The following is a 12,500-nucleotide window of genomic DNA, read 5'->3' as shown; positions in this document are numbered from 1 at the left end:
AGTGTCAAAAGACACAGGTGTCTGTAATCATGGCCAGGAGTGGCCTAATATCATTGGTTAATAATCAAATATTAAAATGTCATACAAAGAACAGCATACAAACAAATGGATAGCATACGATCGTAGATCAATTTCACTATACAAGTTTACACACAATTACAGTGGCAAAGTCACAATAATCACAAGAATGGCTTCAGATCAAAGTCTACGTTGAGACCGAAGGGCGCAAGGGTCTTTAGATTAAAGATCCAGGCAGCCTCTCGTTTTAACAATAAATTATCAAGGTCACCCCCTCTCCTAGGGAGGGTGACATGTTCGATGCCAATATAACGCAGAGACGAAATCGAGTGGCCTGCCTCCAAGAAGTGGGCCGCAACTGGATAAGTAAAGTTTTTACACCTAATGGTGCTACGATGCTCTGAAATACGTACTTTTAATTCGCGCTTTGTTTTACCTACATCATTTTTACCACAAGGACAAGTTATAAGATAAATAACTGCCAAGAAAACATTTTTGAGAGGATTAAAAATAGACTGTTTCTCCATGTAACCCACATACAAATTAGCATAGTTAGGAGCCATGGGGGATCCCATAGCAGTCCCTTTAATCTGAATAAAGAAATAATTTAAAAATAAAAGGTGTTATTACGTGGTCCACTAAGGCAGTTATTTATCTTATAACTTGTCCTTGTGGTAAAAATGATGTGGGTAAAACAAAGCGTGAATTAAAAGTACGTATTTCAGAGCATCGTAGCACCATTAGGTGTAAAAACTTGACTTATCCAGTTGCGGCCCACTTCTTGGAGGCAGGCCACTCGATTTCGTCTCTGCGTTATATTGGCATCGAACATGTCACCCTCCCTAGGAGAGGGGGTGACCTTGATAATTTATTGTTAAAACGAGAGGCTGCCTGGATCTTTAATCTAAAGACCCTTGCGCCCTTCGGTCTCAACGTAGACTTTGATCTGAAGCCATTCTTGTGATTATTGTGACTTTGCCACTGTAATTGTGTGTAAACTTGTATAGTGAAATTGATCTATGATCGTATGCTATCCATTTGTTTGCATGCTGTTCTTTGTATGACATTTTAATATTTGATTATTAACCAATGATATTAGGCCACTCCTGGCCATGATTACAGACACCTGTGTCTTTTGACACTATATAAACGAGTCATCCCGCAGTGTTTGTGATTATACCCTGATGAAGACAGCTTGGCTGTCGAAACGTTGGTATTACATTTTTGCATCTGAGCTCCAAGAGTGTGCGGCTCTCTTTTATTTTCAAGCAGTATTCAGACCCCTGGACTTATTCCACATTTTGTTACATTACAGCCTTATTTATAAAAGTATTATTTTTCCTCATCAATCTACACACAATACCCCATAATGACATCACAGTACCCCATAATGACATCACAGTACCCCATAATGACATCACAATACCCCATAATGACATCACAGTACCCCATAATGACATCACAGTACCCCATAATGACATCACAATACCCCATAATGACATCACAGTACCCCATAATGACATCACAGTACCCCATAATGACATCACAGTACCCCATAATGACATCACAGTACCCCATAATGACATCACAGTACCCCATAATGACATCACAGTACCCCATAATGACATCACAGTACCCCATAATGACATCACAGTACCCCATAACGACATCACAGTACCCCATAATGACATCACAATACCCCATAATGACATCACAGTACCCCATAATGACATCACAGTACCCCATAATGACATCACAGTACCCCATAACGACATCACAATACCCCATAATGACATCACAATACCCCATAATGACATCACAATACCCCATAATGACATCACAGTACCCCATAATGACATCACAGTACCCCATAATGACATCACAGTACCCCATAACGACATCACAATACCCCATAAAGACATCACAATACCCCATTATGACAAAAAAAACACCACTGAAGATCTATAGGTTCACCACTGAAGGGTTCACCACTGAAGACTAATGTCTATAGTAGATATAAAGGCTGTATCCATGTTTCAGTACAGGAGTGTGTATATGACATTTAGAAAGTATACAGACCACTTCCCCTTTTCCACATGTAGTAACGTTACAGTCTTATTCTGAAATGGATTCAATTATCCCCCCCCCCCCTCAATCTACACACAATACTGCATAATGACAAAGCAAAAACAGGTTTTTAAAAACCAGAAATACCTTATTTACATAAGTATTCAGACCCTTTGCTACGAGGCTCGAAATTGAGCTCAGGTGCATCCTGTCTCCATTGATCGTCCTTGAGATGTTTCTACAACTTGATTGGAGTCCACCTGTGGTAAATTCAATTGATTAAACATGATTTGGAAAGGCACACACCTGTCTATATAAGGTCCCACAGCTGACAGTGCATGTCAGAGCAAAAAACAACCAATGAGGTCGAAGGAATTGTCCGTAGAGACCCGAGACAGAATTGTGTCGAGGCACAGATCTGGGGAAAGGTATCAAAAATGTTCTGCAGCATTGAAGGTTCAGGAACACAGTGTCCTCCATCATTCTTAAATGGAAGAAGTTTGGAACCACCAAGACTCTTCCTAGAGCTGGCCGCCCGGCCAAACTGAGCAATCGGGAAGGAAGGGCCTTGGTCAGGGAGGTGACCAAGAACCCGATGGTCACTCCGCCAGAGCTCTAGAGTTCCTCTGTGAAGATGGGAGAACCTTCCAGAAGAACAACCATCTCTGCAGCACTCCACCAATCAGGTCTTTATGGTAGAGTGGCCAGACGGAAGCCACTCCTCAGTAAAAGGCACATGACAGCCTGCTTGGAGTTTGCCAAAAGGCACCTAAAGGACTCTCAGACCGTGAGAAACAAGATTCTCTGGCCTGAATGCCAAGCGTCACGTCTGGAGGAAACCTGGCACCATCCCTACGGTGAAGCATGGTGGTGGCAGCATCATGCTGTGGGGATGTTATTCAGTGGCAGGGACTGGGAGACTAGTCAGGATTGAGGCAAAGATGAACAGAGCAAAGTACAGAGAGATCCTTGATGAAAACCTGCTCCACAGTGCTCAGGACCTCAGACTGGGGCAAAGGTTCACCTTGACAACGACCCTAAGCACACAGCCAAGACAACGAAGGAGTGACTTCGGGGCAAGTCTCTGAATGTCCTTGAATGGCCCAGCCAGAGCCCGGACTTGAACTCGATCGAACATCTCTGGAGAGACCTGAAAATAGCTGTGCAGCGACGCTCGCCATCCAACCTTACAGAGCTTGAGAGGATCTGCAGAGAAGAATGGGAGAAACTCCCCAAATACAGGTGTGCCAAGCTTGTAGCATCATACCCGAGAAGACTGGAGGCTGTAAGCAACAAAGCACTGAGTAGGGTCTGAATACTTGTTTTTTAGTTGTTTTTTTTGTAAATTTCTATAAACCTGTTTTTGCTTTGTCATTATGTGGTATTGTGATGTCATTATGGGGTATTGTGATGTCATTATGGGGTATTGTGATGTCATTATGGGGTATTGTGATGTCATTATGGGGTATGTGTGCATTTTTAGAATAAGGCTGTAATGTAACAAAATGTGGAAGAAGTCAAGGGGTCTGAATACTTTCTGAAGGCCCTGTATATAGCAACACCGTCTGACTGTCCAATCACTGGCTCTACTGTACATAGCAACACCGTCTGACTGTCCAATCACTGGCTCTACTGTACATAGCAACACCATCTGACTGTCCAATCACTGGTTCTACTGTATATATGTAACGGATGTGAAACGGCTAGCTTAGTTAGCGTGGGCGCTAAATAGCGTTTCAATCAGTGACGTCACTTGCTCTGAGACCTTGAAGTAGTGGTTCCCCTTGCTCTGCAAGGGCCGCGGCTTTTGTGGCGCGATGGGTAACGATGCTTCGAGGGTGACTGTTGATGTGTGCAGAAGGTCCCTGGTTCGCGCCCGAGTATGGGCGAGGGGACGGTCTAAAATTATACTGTTACATATAGCAACACCGTCTGACTGTCCAATCACTGGTTCTACTGTATATAGCAACACCGTCTGACTGTCCAATCACTGGTTCTACTGTACATAGCAACACCGTCTGATTGTCCAATCACTGGCTCTACTGTACATAGCAACACCGTCTGACTGTCCAATCACTGGTTCTATATGACAACACCGTCTGACTGTCCAATCACTGGTTCTATATGACAACACCGTCTGACTGTCCAATCACTGGCTCTACTGTACATAGCAACACCGTCTGACTGTCCAATCACTGGTTCTACTGTACATAGCAACACTGTCTGACTGTCCAATCACTGGTTCTACTGTATATAGCAACACCGTCTGACTGTCCAATCACTGGCTCTACTGTACATAGCAACACCGTCTGACTGTCCAATCACTGGTTCTATATGACAACACCGTCTGACTGTCCAATCACTGGTTCTATATGACAACACCGTCTGACTGTCCAATCATGGGTACGATTGAGCCTCAGAATGTGTGCGTGGTATGATCGTTCGGTGCCAGGCCCACCGGATCCAGTATCTCAGAAACAAATGCCCTCCTGGGCTTTTCACGCACGACAGTGTCTTGGGTTTAACACGAATGGTGCGACAAACTACAAACATCCGGTCAGCGGCAGCCCTCTGGGACAAAACAGCTCGTTGATGGAGAACGGCAAGAATCGTGCAAGCTAACACGCGGAGCACAAACAGTGTAGCACAAACAGGCAAATAACGGCGCGGAACGACATCTCAGAACGCTTGTCACGGATGAGCTATTTTCATCACACTGGGTTCCACTCCTACGAGCTAAAAACGACTAAAAGCGGTCACCAACACTGGACAATTGAGGAGCGCAAACACGTAGCCTGGAACATGACAAGTGAGTTCAGTTTACTGGAGTGTCCTGGTCTGGCCACTCTCCCATAAAGCCCAATGGTGAAGAGCTGACAGGTTCTCCCATCTCAGCCAAGGAACTCTTGTCACCGTGTTCTGTCACAGTGGACACCTCCCTGACCAAGGTCATTCTTGCCCGGGTTGCTCAGTTTGGTGGGACAGCCTGCTCTCGGCAGAGTCTGAGTAGTTCCATATTTTTCCCCATTTCCCAATGATATAAACTTTCAACACTGTAGAAATGGTTTTATACCCTTCCCCAGATATATACACCTCATCACAACTATATCTCAGAGATCTACAGACAGTTCCTTGGACTTCGTGGTATAGTTTCTGCACTGTCGACCGTGGGACCGTTATAGACAGGTGTGTTTCTTCAAAATAATTTCCAAACAATTGAATTGGCCACAGGAGGACTCAAGTCAAGTTGTAGTGACGTCTCAAGGATGATCAGAGAAGATTGGATGCATCTTGAGCTCAATTTAGAGCGTTATAGCAAAGGAGTGTGAATACTTACGTGAATGAGATATTTCCCATTTACAACAAATCTAAAAAGATGTTTTCACTTTGTCATTATGGGGTATTGTGATGTCATTAGGGGGTATTGTGATGTCATTATGGGGTATTGTGATGTCATTATGGGGTATTGGGGTGTCATTATGGGGTATTGGGGTATCATTATGGGGTATTGTGGTGTCATTATGGGGTATTGTGACGTCATTATGGGTTATTGGGGTGTCATTATGAGGTATTGGGGTGTCATTAGGGGGTATTGTGATGTCATTATGGGGTATTGTGATGTCATTATGGGGTATTGTGACGTCATTATGGGGTATTGTGATGTCATTATGGGGTATTGTGATGTCAGTATGGGGTATTGTGACGTCATTATGGGGTATTGTGATGTCATTATGGGGTATTGTGATGTCATTATGGGGTATTGTGATGTCATTATGGGGTATTGTGTGTAGATTGGTGAGAGAAAAAAATAAATTTAATCCATTGTGAATTCAGGCTGTAACACAACAACATGTGGAATAAGTCAAGGGGTATAAATACCTTCTCACTGCCCAATTACGGGTTCTACTTTCTCACTGTCCAATTACGGGTTCTACTTTCTCACTGCCCAATTACGGGTTCTACTTTCTCACTGCTCAATTACTGGTTCTACTTTCTCACTGCCCAATTACGGGTTCTACTTTCTCACTGCCCAATTACGGGTTCTACTTTCTCACTGCCCAATTACAGGTTCTACTTTCTCACTGCCCAATTACGGGTTCTACTTTCTCACTGCCCAATTACGGGTTCTACTTTCTCACTGCCCAATTACGGGTTCTACTTTCTCACTGCCCAATTACGGGTTCTACTTTCTCACTGTCCAATTACTGGTTCTAAATGAGGACTTACTTCCAGTTCTCCCTGTGAGTCATTTTCAGGAGATCCCCCTAGAAGAGAGAGGGGGGAGAGAAGAGAGAGAGAGAGAGAGAGAGAGAGGAGAGAGGGAAGAGATAGAGAGAGAGAGAGAGAGTTCTTTTAGAACTCACCAAAAACTACACATATCTAGGACTAAGTATCAGCAACACAGGTAGCTTTCACAGGGCTGTGAATGAGCTGAGAGACAAAGCAAGAACAGCCTTCTATGCCATTAAAAGGAACATTAAAATCAAAATTCCAATTAGAATCTGTCTCAAAATGTTCCAATCAGTTCTAGAACCAGTTGCTCTATATGGCAGTGAAGTATGGGGTCCACACTTATAATGAATTGACCAAATGGGACAAACATCCAATCGAAACACTGCATGCAGACCGTGTATTGCAAGTGCAAAGAAAAATAGAGGATGTAGAGCAGAAGTGGGCCAATACCACCTCCTCATTCAAATAGAACAGAGAGCCATCACATGTTACAACCATCTAAAAACAAGTGACCCCAAAACATTCCATCACACAGCTCTACAATGTCAAGAGATGAAACAAGAGAAGAGTCCCCTGAGCCAGCTGGTTCTGAGGCTCAGTTCACCAACCCAAACCAACCCCATAGAGCCTCAGGACAGCACTCAGCCAGCTGGTTCTGAGGCTCAGTTCACCAACCCAAACCAACCCCATAGAGCCTCAGGACAGTACACAGCCAACTGGTTCTGAGGCTCAGTTCACCAACCCAAACCAAACCCATAGAGCCTCAGGACAGGACTCAGCCAGCTGGTTCTGAGGCTCAGTTCACCAACCCAAACCAACCCCATAGAGCCTCAGGACAGCACTCAGCCAGCTGGTTCTGAGGCTCAGTTCACCAACCCAAACCAACCCCATAGAGCCTCAGGACAGCAGTCAGCCAGCTGGTTCTGAGGCTCAGTTCACTAACCCAAACCAACCCCATAGAGCCTCAGGACAGCACTCAGAAAATCTGGCCAAACCAAATCATCACAAAATAAAAATATATCACCTACTGGAAAGACACCACAACAAATCAAAGTAAACTTCAATGCTATTTGTCTCTAAACAGACAGTACATGGTGGCAGACTATCTGACCACTGTGACTGATAGAAAACTGAGGAAAACACTGACTAGGTACAGACTCAGTGAGGACAGGCTGGCTATAGAGACCGGTCGTCACAGACAAACCTGGCTGCCCAGAGAGGACAGTCTGGCTATAGAGACCGGTCGTCACAGACCAACCTGGCTGCCCAGAGAGGACAGTCTGGCTATAGAGACCGGTCGTCACAGACAAACCTGGCTGCCCAGAGAGGACAGTCTGGCTATAGAGACCGGTCGTCACAGACAAACCTGGCTGCCCAGAGAGGACAGTCTGGCTATAGAGACCGGTCGTCACAGACAAACCTGGCTGCCCAGAGAGGACAGTCTGGCTATAGAGACCGGTCGTCACAGACAAACCTGGCTGCCCAGAGAGGACAGTCTGGCTATAGAGACCTGTCGTCACAGACAAACCTGGCTGCCCAGAGAGGACAGTCTGGCTATAGAGACCGGTCGTCACAGACAAACCTGGCTGCCCAGAGAGGACAGTCTGGCTATAGAGACCGGTCATCACAGACCAACCTGGCTGCCCAGAGAAGACAGTCTGGCTATAGAGACCGGTCGTCACAGACAAACCTGGCTGCCCAGAGAGGACAGTCTGGCTATAGAGACCGGTCGTCACAGGACAAACCTGGCTGCCCAGAGAGGACAGTCTGGCTATAGAAACCGGTCGTCACAGACAAACCTGGCTGCCCAGAGAGGACAGTCTGGCTATAGAAACCGGTCGTCACAGACAAACCTGGCTGCCCAGAGAGGACAGTCTGGCTACAGAAACCGGTCGTCACAGACAAACCTGGCTGCCCAGAGAGGACAGTCTGGCTATAGAGACCGGTCGTCACAGACAAACCTGGCTGCCCAGAGAGGACAGTCTGGCTATAGAGACCGGTCGTCACAGACCAACCTGGCTGCCCAGAGAGGACAGTCTGGCTATAGAGACCGGTTGTCACAGACCAACCTGGCTGCCCAGAGAGGACAGTCTGGCTATAGAGACCGGTTGTCACAGACCAACCTGGCTGCCCAGAGAGGACAGTCTGGCTATAGAGACCGGTTGTCACAGACCAACCTGGCTGCCCAGAGAGGACAGTCTGGCTATAGAGACCGGTCGTCACAGACCAACCTGGCTGCCCAGAGAGGACAGTCTGGCTATAGAGACCGGTTGTCACAGACCAACCTGGCTGCCCAGAGAGGACAGTCTGGCTATAGAGACCGGTCGTCACAGACAAACCTGGCTGATTTCTTTTGATTTTACCATGATGTCAAGCAAATAGGCACTGAGTTTGAAGGTAGGCCTTGAAATACATCCACAGGTACTCTAATTGACTCAAATGATGTAAATTAGCCCATCAGAAGCTTCTAAAGCCATGACATCATTTTCTGGAATTTTCCAAGCTGTTTAAAGGCACAGTCAACTTAGTGTATGTAAACTTCTGACCCACTGGAATTGTGATACAGTGAATTTTAAGTGAAATAATCTGTCTGTAAACAACTGTTGGAAAAATGACTTGTGTCAGGTACAAAGTAGATGTCCTAACCGACTTGCCAAAACTATAGTTTGTTAACAAGAAATTTGTGGAGTGGTTAAAAAACGAGTTTTAATGACTCCAACCTAAGTGTATGTAAACTTCCGACTTCAACTATACATAGAGATGAACCTGGAGAAGAGTCCCCTAAGCAAGCTGGTCCTGGGGCTCAGTCCACAAACACAAACAGACCCCACAGAGCTCCAGGACAGCAACACAATTAGACCCAACCAAATCATGAGAAAACAAAAAGATAATTACTTGACACATTGGAAAGAATTAACAAAAAAAGAACAGTCTATGACTAAGTTGGCTGGAGTCTTTGATAAATTTTAGGGCCTTCCTCTGACACCGCCTGGTGTAGAGGTCCTGGATGGCAGGCAGCTTAGCCCCAGTGATGTACTGGCCCGTACGTATTGCCCTCTGTAGTGCCTTGGTCGGAGGCCGAGCAGTTTCCATACCAGGCAGTGATGCAACCAGTGCTCTCGATGGTGCAGCTGTAGAACCTTTAGAGGATCTGAGGAGCCATGCAAAATCTTTTCAGTCTCCTGAGGGGGAAAAGATTTTGCCGTGCCCTCTTCAAATGTATGACCATATTAGAGAGACATATTTCCCTCAGATTACACAGATCCACAAAGTATTTGAAAAACAAACCCCGATTTTGATACACTCCCATATCTACTGGGTGAAATTCCACAGTGTGACATCACAGCAGCAAGATTTATGACCTGTTGCCACAAGAAAAGGTCAACCAGTGAAGAACAAACACCATTGTAAATACAACCCATATTTATGCTTATTTATTTTCCGTTTTGTACTTTAACTATTTGCACATCATTACAACACTGTATATAGACATAATATGACATTTGAAATGTCTTTATTCTTTTGATACTTATGTGAGTGTAATGTTTACTATTAATTTTTTACTGTTTATTTCACTTTTGTTTATTATCTATTTCACTTGCTTTGGCAATGTAAAGATATGTTTCCCATGACAATAAAGACTTTAAATCGAAATTGAATTGAGATGAAAAGAGAGAGAGAAGAGAGGAGAGACAGAGAAGAGAGGAGAGAGAGAGAGAGAAGAGAGGTGAGAGAGAGGTGGGGGGGTTGTCACAATCAAGAGAAGAGAGAATATTCATTGCGGAAACCGTTTACCGAACGGAAGCAAACAGAGCAAAACGTGAGTGTCTATTGTGTCTATTGGACAAATTAATCTAGGTCCCGCCCCATTTCGTTCTGTTTGCTTCCGTTTTGCTACAGAATATGCGTAATGAATACACCCCAGATCTAGCCCATTTCTTAGCGAGGGAGTCATTTATAGTAACGTTACACGTTAGTCTAGACTTGTAAACAAGCAGATGTGTGATATTTACGAGATCTAGCTCACTTTACGTTAGCCAACGTTAACCTAGATGACGTGTTGATTACAAACGTCAACAATAGGTGGTTAACTAGCGTTGATCTAAAAATAATAATAATAAAAAATAAATAAAATCATATGATTACTAGCTAAGCAGCTATCAACCAAAACGTATGGAGAAGGACTGAATCCAAGACGCATGTTTTATGTTGCCACACACCCTGTCGTAGTAGAATAATCTATCTAGATATTTTCAGGTTAAACACAACGACACATTGGGAACCGCTAGCTAGCTAGCATTTAGCTTACGACCACGTTATGCATGCTGTCAATTCACCTGGTTGTAAACAGTAGCTAATGTTAATTGTTTAGCTAACTAGCTAATAACACAGGCCGTTGTAAGCAGGAGCTAACCATATAAGCGTTACCTGGGGTTGAAGTCCAGCCATATCTCCTGTTGTTATTGTAGCTAACTAGCTAGCCGGCTCGCTAAACACACAACTCGACTTAGAAACTGACAGCTGCGCTGCCAACGTAAGAATTCCACTTACATTACGTAGTTTACGTAAGACAGCCTCATAGAAAAAGCGTAAAAATGTGCTTGATCGATTTATTTTCATTTTATTGAACCTTTATTTAAACTAGACAAGTCAGTTAAGAACAAATTCTTATGTACAATGACATCATACCAAAAAGTCTCCTGCGGGGACAGGGGGCTGGGATATGTTTTATTATATATAGGACAAAACACACTTCACGACAAGAGAGACATAAACTACATAAAGAGAGACCTAAGACAACAACACAGCATGGTAGCAGCACATAATAACACCACATGATATCAACATGGTAGCAACACAACATGGTACAAACATTATTGTGCACAGACAACAGCACAAAGGGTCAAGAAGGTAGAGACAACACTACAGGATGTGAAGCAGCCACAAATATTTATCTCAATAAATATAATTTATTTGTCTTTTCAGTTGTGTTATTTGTAGTGCATGACGCTATAATATGATACTATAATTATACCCTCCACCATAGTAACGTTAAGGATTTTATGCATCAAGAAGTTCAGTCTTATTTTGTGGGGTGAAATGGTCAATATTTACAAATGGAGTCAATCGATATCAAGTCTGATAAGCATGGATATTTCTGTTATCAGTCAATCAATAGTGTAAAAATAAGACACGTTGTTTTATTATGGCAATAAATGTACAATATGAGTAAAAGACAAGACAAAGATATCAATGTTTAGTATCTATTTCCCTTGCTTTGGCAATCTAAACATAGGTTTCCCATGGCAATGAAGCCCCTTGAATTGAAATACTGTTGAATCGCATATTAGAAGTGAACAGTGTTGCCTCCGAACAAGGAGAAGGGCCGACTTCGGAGGAAGTCGTGACAGGATGGATGGACAGACAGATGGATGGACAGACAGACAGACAGACAGACAGACGGACGGACAGACAGACAGACAGACAGACAGACAGACAGACAGACAGACAGACAGTCGGACGGACAGACAGACGGACGGACGGACGGACGGACGGACAGACAGACAGACGGACGGACGGACGGACAGACAGACATACGGACAGACAGACAGACAGACGGACGGACAGACAGACAGATGGATGGACGGACATACAGATGGACAGACGGACGGAGGGATGGATGGACAGACAGATGAATGGACAGACAGACAGTCAGACGGACGGACAGGCAGATGGACAGACAGACAGACAGACAGTCGGACGGACAGACAGACGGACGGATGGACAGAGAGACAGACAGACAGAGACAGATGGATGGACGGAGGGATGGACAGACAGATGGATGGACAGACAGACAGACGGACAGACGGACAGACAGACAGAAAGACAGACAGACAGACAGACAGACAGACAGACAGACAGACAGACAGACAGGTGATTTACCTGAAGACCAATATGTTAGTTGGAACTCTTGGATAATGGACAACAGAACAGTGTTTTGTGAATGATTGATCAAGTTGCGGAGGTAATACCTGCTTACTCAACCATTTCTTTGATGCCATTTTACTGGCAGAATGATAACTATGACCAAATCCAACTGCAGTCTTTCAACACAAGTCCAAAAACAACGTGTTTCCTCCTTTTAAACAGAAAGAGTATGAACCAATTCTACCTGGGCAGTC

General features: G+C 44.4%; 1 protein-coding gene across 1 annotated transcript in view; it reads right to left on the bottom strand.

The window, feature by feature from the left end:
- LOC139379515 (ring finger protein 175) overlaps window positions 1-10,847 on the bottom strand; it is a 29,382-nt gene extending 18,535 nt beyond the window's left edge. Inside the window, exons 1-2 of the mRNA XM_071122334.1 lie at window positions 10,747-10,847; window positions 6,313-6,350 (exon numbers count right to left, since the gene is read on the bottom strand). Of these exons, the coding sequence (XP_070978435.1) occupies window positions 6,313-6,350; window positions 10,747-10,767 (59 nt within the window). The 5' untranslated portion in view covers window positions 10,768-10,847. The remainder of the gene's footprint in view (window positions 1-6,312; window positions 6,351-10,746) is intronic.
- Window positions 10,848-12,500: the final 1,653 nt, after the last annotated feature.

Source organism: Oncorhynchus clarkii, chromosome 21, assembly GCF_045791955.1.
Source record: "Oncorhynchus clarkii lewisi isolate Uvic-CL-2024 chromosome 21, UVic_Ocla_1.0, whole genome shotgun sequence".
Classification (NCBI taxonomy): domain Eukaryota; kingdom Metazoa; phylum Chordata; class Actinopteri; order Salmoniformes; family Salmonidae; genus Oncorhynchus; species Oncorhynchus clarkii.
Note: the sequence above shows the minus strand (reverse complement) of the source record. Positions and strands in the feature narration are given on the sequence as shown.